This window comes from Gadus morhua, chromosome 2, assembly GCF_902167405.1.
Source record: "Gadus morhua chromosome 2, gadMor3.0, whole genome shotgun sequence".
Taxonomy (NCBI): Eukaryota; Metazoa; Chordata; class Actinopteri; order Gadiformes; family Gadidae; genus Gadus; species Gadus morhua.
The window spans coordinates 15,496,453-15,511,827 of NC_044049.1; the positions used below are offsets into that span (position 1 = coordinate 15,496,453).

General features: G+C 42.5%; 4 protein-coding genes across 5 annotated transcripts; 3 read left to right on the forward strand and 1 right to left on the reverse strand.

Annotated features, from left to right (window-relative positions):
* Nucleotides 1-46: 46 nt before the first annotated feature.
* Nucleotides 47-3,023, forward strand: LOC115557632 (RING finger protein 151). Of its 2 annotated transcripts, XM_030375608.1 has the most exons (4): nucleotides 47-512; nucleotides 1,100-1,269; nucleotides 1,565-1,661; nucleotides 2,015-3,023. In XM_030375608.1, the coding sequence occupies exons 1-4, from the start codon at nucleotides 510-512 to the stop codon at nucleotides 2,495-2,497; spliced, it is 753 nt and encodes a 250-aa protein (XP_030231468.1). In that variant the 5' UTR covers nucleotides 47-509; the 3' UTR covers nucleotides 2,498-3,023. The 2 variants fall into 2 exon arrangements, with proteins under 2 accessions (XP_030231468.1, XP_030231458.1); XM_030375598.1 differs by lacking the exons at nucleotides 47-512; nucleotides 1,100-1,269 and adding an exon at nucleotides 1,283-1,476.
* A 669-nt stretch (nucleotides 3,024-3,692) lies between these two features.
* Nucleotides 3,693-5,596, forward strand: rps2 (ribosomal protein S2). The gene is made up of 6 exons (XM_030375846.1): nucleotides 3,693-3,711; nucleotides 3,969-4,112; nucleotides 4,223-4,312; nucleotides 4,577-5,018; nucleotides 5,286-5,377; nucleotides 5,463-5,596. The coding sequence occupies exons 2-6, from the start codon at nucleotides 3,972-3,974 to the stop codon at nucleotides 5,544-5,546; spliced, it is 849 nt and encodes a 282-aa protein (XP_030231706.1). The 5' UTR covers nucleotides 3,693-3,711; nucleotides 3,969-3,971; the 3' UTR covers nucleotides 5,547-5,596.
* A 1,076-nt stretch (nucleotides 5,597-6,672) lies between these two features.
* ndufb10 (NADH:ubiquinone oxidoreductase subunit B10) lies at nucleotides 6,673-9,026 on the reverse strand. The gene is made up of 4 exons (XM_030375857.1): nucleotides 8,754-9,026; nucleotides 8,319-8,457; nucleotides 8,013-8,152; nucleotides 6,673-6,822 (listed from the first exon to the last, which is right to left on the reverse strand). The coding sequence occupies exons 1-4, from the start codon at nucleotides 8,899-8,901 to the stop codon at nucleotides 6,740-6,742; spliced, it is 510 nt and encodes a 169-aa protein (XP_030231717.1). The 5' UTR covers nucleotides 8,902-9,026; the 3' UTR covers nucleotides 6,673-6,739.
* A 595-nt stretch (nucleotides 9,027-9,621) lies between these two features.
* Nucleotides 9,622-15,364, forward strand: LOC115557793 (60S ribosomal protein L3). Its single transcript, XM_030375897.1, has 10 exons — nucleotides 9,622-9,808; nucleotides 10,617-10,809; nucleotides 11,359-11,527; nucleotides 11,772-11,907; nucleotides 12,963-13,149; nucleotides 13,372-13,532; nucleotides 13,722-13,823; nucleotides 14,107-14,202; nucleotides 14,721-14,840; nucleotides 15,165-15,364. The coding sequence occupies exons 1-10, from the start codon at nucleotides 9,806-9,808 to the stop codon at nucleotides 15,216-15,218; spliced, it is 1,221 nt and encodes a 406-aa protein (XP_030231757.1). The 5' UTR covers nucleotides 9,622-9,805; the 3' UTR covers nucleotides 15,219-15,364.
* The last annotated feature ends 11 nt before the right edge of the window (nucleotides 15,365-15,375 follow it).

Genomic DNA, 15,375 nt, shown 5'->3' on the forward strand with positions numbered 1-15,375 from the left:
TATCCCAATTTGTCATTCAGTATTTTTTTAATAAAGAATACATTAGCTCAATAATTACTATACGTCATTAGGGATTCACATTTCAAATACAATATAATTCAAGATTTCTTAACGTGAGTGACTTATAATGTATTGTCCTCTCTAAATTATAACGTGCCTGTTTTGTTTTGACGTTCAAAACATCTATTCAGAGCAATGGATGTCGCTAGAGAAGTGGTTCGCCGTGACAAAAAACTGTCATTTTCCAACATGATTGGCGTTCACCATGCTAGAACAAGACAGAAGGCCCACGCCTCACATGGAAAACAATTATCTCCTCCGTGGTTTAGATATATTGGTAGATATGCATTTGTTTACGCGCATGTTCCCTGACTTCATGCGTTGTGAGGAAGGTTCATGTATGTGTTCTATTGATAATGTGGGTGTGTAGCTTGTGTTACATGACTGCGAGCGATATGGAGTAGCCCTAAACAGGAATGGAAAGAGGCTGATCAGAAGTGAAGGTTGTTATGGTGAGTTTATGCTTGATTGAAAAATGTTATTTAGGATTCGAATGACATTGACAAAATGTGAATGTTTATATTGTATGTTATATTGAGCGCTGAAAGTTTATTTTGGTAAATGTGTAGTCATCTGCTGACTTTGGTCTCTGTTTAAAAGAAAATTCTAGCAAGTAATCGCTTATTACATTTTCAATTTCCATATTACGTACGTTATGTAGGTGTTAATAAATGTACATTACTTTTCTTATTACATTATCTGATCACATGTTTTTTTCCCCCAGAAGGGCAATTGTAGTTGGTCCCATTTGCCTTAACAATGACACGCTGATAGTTACAGGTTAGGGGCATTTGTGATCCCAACCCTGGCTATAAGTAGTAGTAGTTGTAGTTTCCATAAGCTGGAAACTAGCGATTAATAACAAAACTTGAATAACAATACACTAATACATAATTAGAAATGATAGAAACAATAACCTATGTTATATCCATGTTTTAAAATGTATGTCTTATAACATATTACATTCATAATGAAACATTTCTCGCAACTCTTAATAAATGTGTGTACGTCATTGTGATTGGTCACCCCATGTCTCCAGGCGGATTCAGAGGCATCACCGCAGAGCGGGGGTTACGATGTGGAGCTGTTCGTGGACACGCCTGACTACGACCTCATTTGCACCATCTGCCAGGGGGTCCTACGATGCCCCGTGAGAGCCACGTGCCATCACATCTTCTGCAAGAGATGCATTTTGCAATGGCTGAAGAGGTACAGACCTCACTGACCTATGGGGATTATAACTTCATTCACATTACACAGTTTCTGGGGCAGGGGAAGTGCAGTGGTTGGGTTGTTGGACTCTCAGAAAAAAGTTTCTGGGTTCGAACCCGAATGTCCTTTGCAGTTGCTCACATGCCTACGTGCTGTAGGCCTCCCTGAGAAAGAGGCCTTAACCCTACAATGCTTATTAATGACGTAAGTCGCCCTTGATTGTTGGCTAAATACTAAACAGGAGTAGGAACAAGTTGCAGAGCAGTGTTGACTGAAAGTGATTCCTCTCTAGGCAGGAGACATGCCCGTGCTGCAGAAAGGCTGTCAACCAGAGCGTCATCTTTGTCATGTTCAAGCTCAGCAGGTCGATTGGCCGCATGAAGATTAAGGTAGGTACACAAAGGAGGGACAACGGCTATGATACTTTCTTCAGATAATGTCGATTTTCAAAACTCAAAATGAACTTAATCAACACTGAGGCACCATGAGATTAGGAGCCAGTCTTGTCACAGGAAATTTGTTTTTAACTTTTTCTTTAACATTTCTGTTGAAATACTTTTTTGCATTATGAAGGGAATTGAATGTTCTGGAATGACCATGTCAAACTCCATCTCATGTTAGCCGTATGAACGGCCATGCTTTCACAAAACATGTACCCAATGCTTCCCTAAGTATATCGTACTCTATGTCTAGAAAGACGTCAAGTTTCCCTCAACACGTTCTGCGCTTGGTCCCCATCCAGTGTAGGAATGAGATCCGCGGCTGCTCAGCGACGTTCCCACTCGCGGAACAGTATTGCCACAGCATGAGCTGCGTCTACGAGCTCATCCCCTGCCCGTACCAGGGCTGCCGTGCCCAGCTCCTCCGCCGCGACCTGGACACGCACGCGCGCCACTGCGAACACTGGCGGCAGCCCTGCCACATGGGCTGCGGCGTTGTGCTGTCCCACCGTACGCAGGCCCAGCACAACTGCTACCGGCAGCTGAGGCAGGAGTACGCCTTGAGGCAGAGGAACCACCGGGCCATCGCCGCTGCCCTGCAGCGGAAAATGCGGCGCATGCAGAGCACCATGGCCCACATGAAGAGGCAGATCGGCCTGATCTGCGAGAGCCTGGAGGTCATGGACGACCTGCAGGAAGAGGAGGTGGAGGAGGAGGTGGAGGAGGAGGAGGTGGAGGAGGACCAGGGGGAGACCAGCGGAGGCGCCAGTGCCAGTGGCTCATGATTAGGAGGAGGGTTTTCTCTTGGGTTTTGTGTGTGTGTGAGTGAATAAGCTACATGTTTGATGACGTAAAGAAAAGTATTAAAAAATACTGTGGTTTACAGAATTTTTAGATGGTCTTTCGTGAACTGCCAATTGTTAATGCCTCTGTTGCCATCTTGCTTGTTCACATTTTAAAATCAGAGTTTAATATTTTGACTGGGGAAAATCTTGGGTCCTGCTTTTTGTCTATGTCAATGAGAAGGAGTTTTTTATTTGGTACAAGCTTGTAAAGTGGCATTTGGTAGGTATATTGTATAAATTGTTTTACCCAACAGATGTTGATAGCTGATTTGTTTGGTGTCCACTTGCAACTAACACATGGTCATGCAATTTACAATTTTTCCGATGCCACCTCAGGGGACCTATAGAACTGGTTTCATTATTGACCATCTTATTTTTGCACAGTACAGCTTTAAAAGTGAAATGATATGATAATAATGAATTCCAATGTCTATGTGTTTTTTTTATAAAAAGGAATCATACATTATAATGTCCTTTGTCTGTTATTTATCGATATAAAAACAGTCATTAACGAATTTAAGAGGTAATTATATCGGAAAAGGGTTTCCATTGGAAACAAAATGCTCTTATTTTTTCTGAAATAAGGAGAAAATCTCAAGAGAAGCTGTTATTCACATAGCTAAGATCTCGACTCTAAGCAAAAATGATAGAAAAATAAAGATGATGCATCTGAAAAGCAATATTTTCTATTACATGAGGTCAAGCTAAAAGTTTGATTACATAATTTAGCATTTTAACTAATACCGTAGCGACCCCATACTTTAAAGCCTCTGTGGAGGGTTATGCTGATCAGCAGCAGCAACCGTACTCCATAAAGGTGAGTTTCTTGAACAATTTTGCGTCATTAATTCAGAAAGATAGGGAAGAATTAATTTTACATAAAACCTTTCTCTGAGAGAATTAGGTCGTTCATTCAGATAAACAAGAGCAGAATAGATTTTACCCAGTGAATGCATTAAGCTTCCGGACTTTTTTTGTAGTTCTTTTTTTTTTTAAATATATATATCGATACGAAGATTACTTTGGAGTCATAGGATCCATCACAGTTGTCTTGTTACCAACAGCGGCACCGCTTCCCTAAACTATCGCGAGAACAAGTCGTATAAATACAGAGCGGAACCTCTGTTTATTCTTCTTCCTGTTATACAGATCACGTAAGTCTACCGCACATCGAATGCCTGCTAAAATCTACAACAATCTCTTTCATCTTGGTTTCAAATATAGTGATTTACATATAAAACGTGAACTGAAATGTTTAGTATTATATCTATTGATACATTTACTTACTGGGATATGAATAAAATAGTTATCTATTGAACACTGCTCTGGTGGCAATGCTGATTGCTTCCTAGCGCTTGTTTCCTCTAAATAACTGGGATGCTCATTTTTAATCCAATGTTTAATCCATCAGCAAATGGCGGACGACGCCGGTGGTAGAGGAGGTTTTCGCGGAGGTTTTGGTGGCGGCGACCGTGGCCGCGGACGCGGCCGTGGTCGTGGTAGAGGCCGCGGCAGGGGCCGTGGAGCTAGAGGCGGCAAGTCCGAGGACAAGGAGGTAAGCCCCACTTTACTGCCCATGTTAAATAATAACTGCGTGTTGTCAATTTGCTTCTACTGATTAAAAACGAGACCAAAACGCGTCGTTAACTTGTTGTATTGTTTCAGTGGGTGCCCGTCACCAAGCTGGGACGTCTTGTCAAGGACTTGAAGATCAAGTCCCTTGAGGAGATCTATCTCTACTCCCTGCCTATCAAGGTAATTTTATGTCTCTAAATCGTGATTTTATTGCTCTAAATTTAAGATATAGGTTAAGATAATGCTTTCTTTTGGAACAGAAAGATTGGCTGCTGGATATGTACATGTTCTTTTGCACTTAAATCGCCAAATGGATATAGTTCAGCAAAAATGTATTAACGTATGCTGCCCTATTGGCCAGGTGACCCTTGCAGTGATAAATCGTATTGCGTTTTCCCCTGGATAAGTAGTTGACTCAATTAAATTAGTAACTTTGTGTTTCAGGAGTCAGAGATCATCGACTTCTTCTTGGGGTCGGCGCTGAAGGACGAGGTGCTGAAGATCATGCCTGTCCAGAAGCAGACCAGGGCTGGTCAGCGTACAAGGTTCAAGGCCTTCGTTGCCATCGGCGACTACAACGGCCACGTTGGTCTGGGTGTCAAGTGCTCCAAGGAGGTGGCAACCGCCATCCGTGGTGCCATCATCCTGGCCAAGCTGTCCATTGTTCCAGTCAGGAGAGGTTACTGGGGTAACAAGATCGGCAAGCCCCACACCGTGCCCTGCAAGGTGACCGGTCGCTGTGGCTCCGTCCTGGTGCGTCTCATCCCTGCACCCCGCGGTACCGGCATTGTGTCGGCCCCCGTGCCCAAGAAGCTGCTCATGATGGCTGGTATTGACGATTGCTACACCTCTGCCAGAGGCTGCACCGCCACCCTTGGCAACTTCGGTAAGGGTCCCGTTGTGTTTGTTAGAGGTTGAACCTGCGCTGGGATATTTGATTCTCCTTGCTCTGCCCAGATTCGCCTTTGCTGTGACGATTCTGTCTTAAAACGGAGAGAGAGTAACGGGCATTATTAGTGCACGGCAGAAGGACCTCTCAATGGTGTCTTCTGTTCCCCTGTTGTGTGCTCTACATTCTGTTTAGTTAAACTGAAGTGTGGCCAAACCTCCCATTGCCGTCGGCTGCTCTAATACTTTATGCTTTTGTTTTCAGCCAAGGCTACCTTTGACGCCATCTCAAAGACGTACAGCTACCTGACCCCTGATCTCTGGAAGGAGACCGTCTTCACCAAGTCACCCTACCAGGTCCGTACCCTACCCTGATAGGTTGTGATCTTTTTCGTTAACTTCTTGTGGTGCAGAAGATGCTCATCGTGTTGTTTGTTTGCAGGAGTTCACTGACCATCTGGCCAAGACCCACATCAGGGTTGCCGTGCAGAGGAACGCAGCACCTGTGCCACCCGCCACCTCCTAATTGCTTTTGTACAGTGGCTTCGTTGAATAAAACTTGACCAATCAAAAGCATTCAGTCTGTGACGCATTATTTGAATGTGTTGCATTGAATCGGGTTGCTATTGGAAGTACTTGAGAATTTGAATCTAACCCATGTTTTAATGTGTAAAGATAACTAGAGCTTGCTTATTTGTATCTGCATTAAACTAGCCCTAAATCAGCAGTCTTGAGTTTAGGAAGTCTGTTTCTACAGACTTATCTGGAAGCCACTAGTTTTCTGTTCCACAAGGGAACTTTTATTTATACTTGCACTGAACTTTGACTTTTCCCTGTAAAAGTACAGCCAGCTACTGCAGTGCATATTAGGTCATAACGTACAGAATTAAGTAAAGATATTTTTTACGTGAGGCGCCAATGGACTTGTTGCATAGAGCAACTAGTGTCCAGAGAACAGGTGTAGCCATGGGGGGGGGGGTTCAGAGGTTGCCCCCCCAGTATGAAAAAAATATATAATCCTGAACGGAAACTGTCTAAAATAAATTATATGAACTATTAGTTTGACCAGACTTATTCTTATTCAAAGTGTTATATTTTGACGTTATGAATAAATACTGCACACTAATAGTTCCCCGTCATCAGCGAAGTGCCATCCCAAACACTGGCCCGAGCTGGCCACCAAAGTAATAATATCCTAGCTACGCACCTGCCGGAGGACAGGGGAGGTCCAGTTAAGAGCTAGTGACCAACAGAACTGGATGGGTTCAACACCAGATTGACTTAAGTCATACCTGGCAACGGGTATTAATCATAGGGTTAATATGGGTGTATAGTGAATTCTCGAAAGACATTTCAGTATCACAAGCGGTAACAGGTGGAGTCTGGCCAAGTGATAAAAGCCCTTGCGTTTGAAGTATTATGAACTGGTTGTCCAACACCCTTGGGATCTATGGGAACAATCAGCTTATCTCCAAATAAATATTTGAGCTTGCCAATGTTATAATGGGCAAGAGCATGTTTACAAACGCATCATTCCACCTGTTTCACTGCTATCGATGATGAAGCCTATTTTGGGCAGGTTGGAAAGTCTTACAAAGTTTCCAAAAATGATACTTCATGGAAAGATGAATAGAGTGGAAACCATGGCTACATAAATAGATCCCATAAAGTTTATTTTACAATTATCACACGGGTAAAGACTGAATACAGTTATTTGTTTTAAGCTTTCTGAGCATCCATCATCCTCTCCTTCTGCTTCATTAGACACTTCCTTCCACTGGCGTACGCTCCCAGATCTCCATCTGCAAAATGGCAGAATTACATTAATATACATTTAAAGATATATATTGCTTAGCTCTAGCAATGACACACATAAATAAAAGACATGTACATTTCAGGGAGGGTGCTGACAATGACTTTGGGGGGCAGGGGGAAGTTGTTTATTGCCTGTGGTGCCAAATGTTTTGAGCTGGGTTTACCCGTAGGCATCCATGGGTAAGATACCAGATTGCTTCCTGCTCTTCATGAAATGCATCTGAATTAATTGCGTAAATACGCTTTTCAGAGGTGTTGTGGATCATAGTTATGACATTTGGTGGACACGTTCATCCAAAGGGTCTTACAATGAAGAATGTAGATAGATTCTTAGCAGTTTTGGCCACAGTAGGAATTGAACACTGGCGTGTTAATGCCATGCTTAACTGTGCAAGGTGCTAGACAGCACCTTGCACATACAGTAATATACTGATACATATGGATATTTTCCTCCATGTACATTTTTTTTGTTTGTGTTTCTTGACGACCATCATTTTTTATGGTTAATCTCAATGGGGCCTTTTCACAGCCATACTGGAACTTGTGAGCCCACTTTCTGTTAGTTTTTTCCAACGCCAACTTAGCTGTTGAGCGCAACCGAATCCATGCTGAAACTAACCAATGGTCTGGCCTGAGGCACCACCAAGCATGCCAACCAGGATGCATGGGTTGAACCATTCTATCAGTTTTTTGTCATAATTGGCCCATAACAGTCCAAAATTTATAAACACACAATAAGTTTTAAAATATCGCAACAAGCAAAAAACATATATTTAGGCAGCTACTGGTGAAGTGCATGTCCTCATCGTAGATCTGGATTCCAGCAACCAGGAATCAGATCTAAATTCCAACATCTGAATCATACCTCCATGGGACATGATTTGGGACAGAACGTGTGTCATACCTAGCACTTTGGTCAACTGTTGTTTTTTTAAATGTGCTTTACAAATAAATGTACATTTACATATACCATCCTACTTGGATATTTATGTACTTTATATTTTTGAGGGAGTCCTGGCAAAGATATCCGTGTTCAAATAACAAACTAGAAAACATTTAGAGAATCACAAAATCATATGCCTAAAAAGACTGAAAGGAGGAAACAGATCTAAGGTAGCATTTACGAGTTCCAACCCGTACAACACTAGATTAACAACCTCCACATAACTTTACTTACAGCGCGATAGGAAGGCCTTCGTGGCATCATTGTAATTCTGCAGCTCCTTTGAACAGTTCTGGTGGTAGCTGTCCCCCTCCCTCTGCGTGCAAGCCCTCATGCGCTCCTGGAGGATACGGACAATCTCCTGGTCCACCTTACTGTTGTAAGGAGAAAGCGATAGAAGAGTAGAGAGAGGGAAGAGGAACCGAGTGGTGAAAAGGACATCGAGAACAGGTATATAATTATGTAAGCTAGGTCAACTGGTAATTTCATTGGATGGCCCAATCAGCAGTTGGCGGTACCAAAGGATGAGACGGAGCTTACTAGTCTCTCCTCCACTGCATCTCGGCTTCATAGTAGCAGACATAGTCGCCCTCCTCGCACTCAGTCAGATCAGGGACACGGCGGAACCTCTGGTGGTAATAGACTGACTTGTGGCCAGACTGGATGCTATCAATACATTCTGGAGAAGGGACAGAAACATAAATAATCAGAACATATTTTAAAGAATTTGTTGTATACACATTTTATAGAGGTCACATTTGCATTGTGCCAAAAAGCATCTAGTCTGCTAACATCGTTAGCTCAAGTTTAGCACTGCAAGAAGCATTCCCTAAACATTTGAATAATTTGTCATTGCCATTTCCAAAATCAAACAGATCGATGTAATCGTCTATTTTGTTAGAAGGTACATTCTCAGAAGCTCTAATAAGATAGCGAACAACATTAGATAATAATTACAAGTTTGACTCCACCAACCTCTAAATTTGGTGACTGGGAGATCCACCGAATAATAGAACAGTTTGGACGCGATCACTGCTGGACTTGGCAGGCTGGTCTGTTTATTATCAGCTGGCGTCCGACGTGGAGGCACTGGGTAAACATCTTTGTCGAAATCATCAGGCATTGTGCCTTATTTTAAATCGGAAACAAGACAAATCCTTAAATTCGACCTAGTCTTCGGTCCTTAATACATGACGCATGCGCAGACAGTTGAATATGGCGGCTTAGAGGTCAACACACACGTATTTTTATTTTTATTTGTATTATCACAATGATATCATGAAATTATTATAAATTGTATTCATACAGTCTTCCCATTGATATTTATTTACTCTTTCGTAAATCCGTTGGATTTTTCTATGAATACAGGTTAAAGGTAAAAGGTCGGGTTTTGAAATATTATGTAAGTCCAGCAGGTGGTGCTGACGTTTCACAAGATTGCCTGTTGACGTCGAGTAATTGACAGTATGGAATCATGAAATAAAATATAAATGTTATGAACACTAATAATTAAGCCTATTCCTATAAATACAATATATTAAATGCCTACGTATTGCTATTTAGAAATAAATTAAGTAATGCGATGTGAAACAGTCATGAGATATTAGAAATGGGGAGATCTGGTTCTTGAATGTATGCTTTATTCTTATCAAACCTTTTTTATAAAGAATTGGTACCCCTGTTATTGAGTATTTATTTGTATGTTTGGATCATTATTTTGTTAACACAGAATGATATCTCAGGGGGATAGTTCCTGTACACTTCTCCATCCAACCAGATGACCAGTAAGACCCTCCTCTCTCCCTCTTCTCCCCATGTCCCCCCCCCCTGGTGACTCTGGTCTCCACACTTGGCAGGGCTGACCTTACTTGAAAAGTAATATGGCCCCTCAGCCAGACCCAGCCAGCCAATCAAATTAAAGCTCTCACACTGTAACATTTTTAGTCTATTTCTTACTTCAACACTTGATCCTGTCTCTCTCTTTCGCTCTCTCTCTCTCTTTGGGACTCCTGTCCAGACGACCCGACATGGTCAGTGCTCTACTCTCGTATTTTTATTTACATTCATTTGTTATCTAAAAGCTTTTAAAATCTTGGTTTGTGTGTTTCTATGTCTCCTTTATGTGTTGGGCTATGATTTATGTTAAAAGATTGGCTTTAAGAGTTGTGTAAAATAAATTGCAATTTGTCATTGGTAGCTTTGAACAGATCACTTGATTATGCCTTCAGCTTAATTTTTTTTTACGTTTCTTATCAGATTGTTAAATATTATAAAACTATTATAAAACTAGAGGACGTAATTGTTTGTGCTGCTTGAAAAAGCTTAATGTCTGTGCTGCTACATAACGTGTATCTGAGAGAGCTGAAGACACATGGCAGAGTATCATGTTGCCGTGGAACAAACCAACACTTGTATGGCTTGTCCTCCATTTTATGACATGAACAACACTGGACATTATTGAAGAGTAGTTTGATTGGGCAAAAATTTATGATAGTTTGAAAAAGTCTATATTTGAACATTGACACCTGCTGTGACACTATATTTATATATATATTGAGTATATATATATATATATTATACCATATGCTTAAACTATAGCCATGTAGGACTTGTTGAAGATTCATAGTTTAATTAAGGTTTTAAAGATCTTCCGATAAAAGTCTTACCTCAAAGTCAATGCCACAATCTTGTTTTGACACGTATACATCTCTCCATCAAGTGTTTTGAGGAATCTTGCGTTTTCTTTAGGGTGCAATTGTAATTGTCGACCGTATCCATGGAGACTAGTCATCGTCTCACTCACACTCTTACATATGGGGTGTCGCTCTTCCTCTCTAGTCTCACCGTAAATTCCACGCCCCCCGCCACGGGCACATGGGCTTCCTGCCCCACAAGCGGAGCAAGAAGCAACGAGGAAAGGTGCGCACCTGGCCCAAGGACGACGCCAGCAAGCCTGTCCACCTCACCGCCTTCCTCGCCTACAAGGCCGGCATGACCCACACCCTCCGAGAGGTCCACCGCACCGCCCTCAGTAGGTACCGCTGGCTGGGGTAGTCCTGCGTCATGTCATCATCCCACATACTCCTCAATGTCACACTCAGTGAAATCTTAATCCATGTAAAAGTCAGAGAATCTTTTAGTGTCAAAGTCAGTGAAATCATATCTCTTTATCAAGTAAAATCCTCCTTTGATGTCAGGGCTTCCCAAACCTTTTGATGCTGTGACCGTAGGGGTACATTTGGTCGTGAGGACTCAACCTTTGCTGTCTTCATGCATACTATATATGACCCACTTGGTATCCTGCTGCCACCCATTTATGAGTAGGGAGCCACACTTTCATAAAACACAAATCTATGTCCTTTATGTAGTGAGGTAAAAAATAAAATGTGTGTTCCTTTCATGGACATTTTTAACTAAATAGATATGTTTGCGTATGACTTGATGAGAACTGTGGATCTATAATCCAACCCGAAAGACAGTGATTTACCAAATTGAGCTTTACTGTATACATTACAAACAGGCCTTATTGAGAGCATTTTGCTGAACTACTGACCCCTGGTGCTCTTCCCTCCAACAACAGAGCAGTCCAAGCGTGAGGAGGTAGAGGCAGTCACCATCCTGGAGACCCCCCCTGTCATAGTGGTGGGCATTGTGGGCTACATCGACACCATCCGCGGACTGCGCAGCTTCAAGACCGTCTTTGCCGAGCATATCAGTGATGAGTGCAAGCGCCGCTTCTACAAAAACTGGTTAGGGGACTTTGATCAAAGTATATTCTGATGGGCTGTATTGGATTGAATAACACCACAGGGCCTTATTCACCTAGCATCCATCTTGTCCCTAAGCTGGCCATCTTGGCTCAATCTTGGTTCTAGACACTGGCGTTTAGAGCCGAGATGGCGCAAAGATGGCCGCTATGTGAATAAGGCCTATTGAGGCTATATAGACACGATACATGACAGTATCTGTCCAATTCTAACCTATCTGATGTAGGTACAAGAGCAAAAAGAAGGCCTTTACCAAGTACAGCAAGAAATGGCAAGACGAAAGTGGAAAGAAGCAACTTGAAAAGGATTTTGCATCATTGAAGAGATACTGTTCAGTCATCAGGGTGATCGTCCATTCTCAGGTACCCTTGACACAGTGTTCACATTTACAAACAACTATGTCAAACAGTCCACTTACCATATCTCTAATCTATGATAGGTAGTGTACGCATCCCCCACTCCAGTTTTAAGACCTGCCCTCTCTACTTCTCTATCAGCTAAGACCTGTTGGCACAGCCAGGAATTGATTGACAGCCAAGTGTACCCAACAAATACCTCTTGTTAGAAGATCTTATGTTATCCGACAGGATCACATGACCGTAATGTCAGCCAGTCATGCCATGGCTAATCTGTTGGCTGCCACTCTTGAAACTAAAATGACTGTGACACACACTGCTGTCTTGTAGCTAGGCAGGAGCCAGACCAGTGTTGCGCTTCAAATGACAGTTTAAATATAACCCTTAGGAAGGGGGTGGAAGGCCCACTCAAACTGCTGTCCTGTCCAACCCGCATTTCATACATTTTTAGAGATAGGTTGGGCAAGAATTAGAATGGCTTTTATTACATTGTACAATAATTCTACTTATTTCAGCATTTCAATTTACTTTCTTCTTTGTGGTTAACTTTATTAAGGTTGTTGGGCATGCGTGTTATGATGGATAATTAAATACATTTGCAAAGGGAACATATCTTTAGATCTCCTTGAAAATAGTTTAGGGGGAATGATCCGGGTAAGGGGTTAGTGTTAGTTATTATAGGTTATTATCCTATGACGAGGTTGTGAAGTCAACCTGGTAAATAGTCCATCCCTAACTTTGTTGGGCATTCCCCTCCATACATTTAAATTCCTGTTAAATTCCCAACAATTTTAACGATAACGGATATAGGCTTTTGCTCATGTTTTGTGTCTCTCTTTCCCTCTGTCTCCTCCTCTTCAAACCTTGTCCCTCTGACTCCATCCTCTCTCTCTACATCTCATCATGCCTCCAATCTATCTCTCCGTACCTCCACCCCTCCCCCCCTCTCTCTCTCTCTCTCTCTCTCTCTCTCTCTCTCTCTCTCTCTCTCTCTCTCTCTCTCTCTCTCTCTCTCTCTCTCTCTCTCTCTCTCTTTCTCTCCTCTTCCCTCCTCCTTTCAGATGCGTCTGCTGCCCTTCAGGCAGAAGAAGGCCCACATGATGGAGGTGCAGCTAAACGGAGGCAGCATTGCGGCCAAGGTGGACTGGGCCAGGGAACACTTTGAGCAGGCGGTGCCTGTCTCTGCTGTCTTCTGCCAGGACGAGATGATCGACGTTATCGGAGTCACCAAAGGCCACGGGTTCAAGGGTACGGCTGGCCAGTTCTTGTGTAAACCAAGTCTGAGAGAAAGTGCATGTAAAGTACAGGGTCTAGTATTCCTGTGCTTAAGGTAGTGAGCTGATAACCTTGTATAATATTAACTTTTCTAAAAAGAAACAGACTCAGACATACACACACACACACACACACAGACACACAAGCATGTACACAAACCCTCTCCAACTGTCTGGTTCTCTGGTTGACTCCCAGGTGTGACGAGCCGCTGGCATGTCAAGAAGCTGCCCAGGAAGACCCACAAGGGCCTGAGGAAGGTTGCCTGCATCGGGGCCTGGCATCCGGCCCGCGTCAGCTACACCATTGCCCGCGCTGGCCAGAAGGGTTACCACCACCGCACAGAGTTAAACAAAAAGGTGATTTTATTTATACAACTCAAATAGACTATCAGGTTTTATTGGGGATGTGTAGTGGATATTTGGACTTCCTGACAATATTTTCTTCTGCCCACCATTTTATAATTTCATGTTTAATCATTCAGGTTGTATTTAAATGTATATACACTGCAAAGCTCCAGAGGTCCTCATCCTTCTGTTTGTGCGCAGATCTACCGTGTGGGTCAGGGGCTCCGTGTCCAGGATGGGAAGGTGGTCCATAACAACGCTTCCACAAACTATGATGCCAGCCAGAAATCCATCACCCCACTGGTAAAGCCTGCCTGAAAAAAACCTACCTGTCAATTCAACCGTGTCAAAAATATATATTTATTTATTAATATAGGTACTGTTTTGTCTTTAATTGGTTCGTTCTTTCAATTGTCTTGTTCTTCTTGTTAATGTACTGCTGTGACAAATTAACCGTAACGGGAGTATAAATGTACGATGTTATCTCACTCTAAAACTCATCTGTAATGATTCTCCTAACAGTTATATCTATATTATCTATCTATTAAGAAGGATTTGGTGATTTATTGATTGTGTGCATTCTTAGGGCGGTTTCGTTCGCTACGGTGAGGTGAAGAATGACTTCCTCATGGTGAAGGGCTGTGTGGTGGGAGTCAAGAAGAGAGTCCTCACACTCAGAAAGGTAAACGCCTCTGCTTCAACAACGGTCCTCAGTTACAAGGGAATAGATAGAAAAGTGTGGATCAGTGAGACCCAACCCAAAGTACTACGCAAGATTCCAAGCCTGTGTGAAGACAATTACCATAGTTTTAGAGTTGCACCTAACTTTGCTGAACTTAACATTTTTACATGGACAAAAATGACATAATTATTGTATTTATGTATGCTTAAAGTCCTTGTGCCTGACCTCTTGTAACCATGCGTGTACCCCCTAGCAACCACACACATCACCCCTGGAAACCAACAAGTGTAACCTCTGCAAACCACACAAGTGGCCCCTGTCAAACAACACAAATATTCCCAGGCAACAACACATAACACGTTGGGAGTCATGAAGTGCTGTCCTAGATCATCATTATAGCAGTAGCGGCATTTTATTCACCCTTATATATGTTATAAACCGGGGATCATGGAGGGTGTTTTGGTGGCTATACCTAAGCTACAGGTCGGACTATTGTCTCGTGTTGTTTCTCCTCACAGTCGTTGTTGGTTCACACGTCTCGCAAGTCCCTGGAGACCATCGATCTGAAGTTTATCGACACCACGTCAAAGTTCGGTCACGGCTGCTTCCAGACCGCCCAGGAGAAGAGGGCATTCATGGTGGGTTGCTCAATGTTGTTGTTGTGTGTGCAATGTAAACGTGCACACCGTTTAAAAAATGTAAAATGGTTGAAACAAATTAAGTGAAGAGTTAAACAAATAGCTAAAGTGATAAAGTCTGAATACATTGAGATAAAATATAGTATAGCTGAGCTGTTAAAGCTGATAGTGGTTGAATCAAGTCAGTGTTACAGTCACACACACACAAGTCTGGATCTGTCTGCATGTCTGTATATGGGTTTTGTTCTTCATAATTGTTAAAACAAGGTAAACTGTGATTGCGAGCCATTCCAACCTTTGCTTGACTTCCTTTTTGACGTTCAGGGTCCGCTGAAGAAGGATTTGAAGGCACCAGAGGTCACGGCAGAAAAGTCCTAAAGGAAGCCAGGCTCCCAGACCCAGACACAATAAATACAGTGTTTTATCTGTTGAACGGCATGGTCACTGTCGATGTGTTGTGCAGCCATACACGGACGATTATTCATTTGTGAATGGTATTAAATGATTTTGTAGAGGGAAAATTCTTTGATGTTCA

Excerpts from the sequence above, each read along its gene's own strand:
- LOC115557632 (XM_030375598.1), top strand. The coding sequence starts at position 1,289 with ATGGGGATTATAACTTCATTCACATTACACAGTTTCTGGGGCAGGGGA. Across the intron at positions 1,477-1,564 it reads CTACAATGCTTATTAATGAC|GCAGGAGACATGCCCGTGCT; the intron begins GTAAGTCGCCCT and ends ATTCCTCTCTAG. Across the intron at positions 1,662-2,014 it reads TTGGCCGCATGAAGATTAAG|TGTAGGAATGAGATCCGCGG; the intron begins GTAGGTACACAA and ends GTCCCCATCCAG.
- rps2 (XM_030375846.1), top strand. The coding sequence starts at position 3,972 with ATGGCGGACGACGCCGGTGGTAGAGGAGGTTTTCGCGGAGGTTTTGGT. Across the intron at positions 5,019-5,285 it reads CGCCACCCTTGGCAACTTCG|CCAAGGCTACCTTTGACGCC; the intron begins GTAAGGGTCCCG and ends TTTTGTTTTCAG. Across the intron at positions 5,378-5,462 it reads TCACCAAGTCACCCTACCAG|GAGTTCACTGACCATCTGGC; the intron begins GTCCGTACCCTA and ends GTTTGTTTGCAG.
- ndufb10 (XM_030375857.1), bottom strand. The coding sequence starts at position 8,901 with ATGCCTGATGATTTCGACAAAGATGTTTACCCAGTGCCTCCACGTCGG. Across the intron at positions 8,458-8,753 it reads CCCAGTCACCAAATTTAGAG|AATGTATTGATAGCATCCAG; the intron begins GTTGGTGGAGTC and ends TCCCTTCTCCAG. Across the intron at positions 6,823-8,012 it reads GAAGGCCTTCCTATCGCGCT|ATGGAGATCTGGGAGCGTAC; the intron begins GTAAGTAAAGTT and ends GCCATTTTGCAG.
- LOC115557793 (XM_030375897.1), top strand. Across the intron at positions 11,528-11,771 it reads CGCCGCTTCTACAAAAACTG|GTACAAGAGCAAAAAGAAGG; the intron begins GTTAGGGGACTT and ends TATCTGATGTAG. Across the intron at positions 14,841-15,164 it reads AGGAGAAGAGGGCATTCATG|GGTCCGCTGAAGAAGGATTT; the intron begins GTGGGTTGCTCA and ends TTTGACGTTCAG.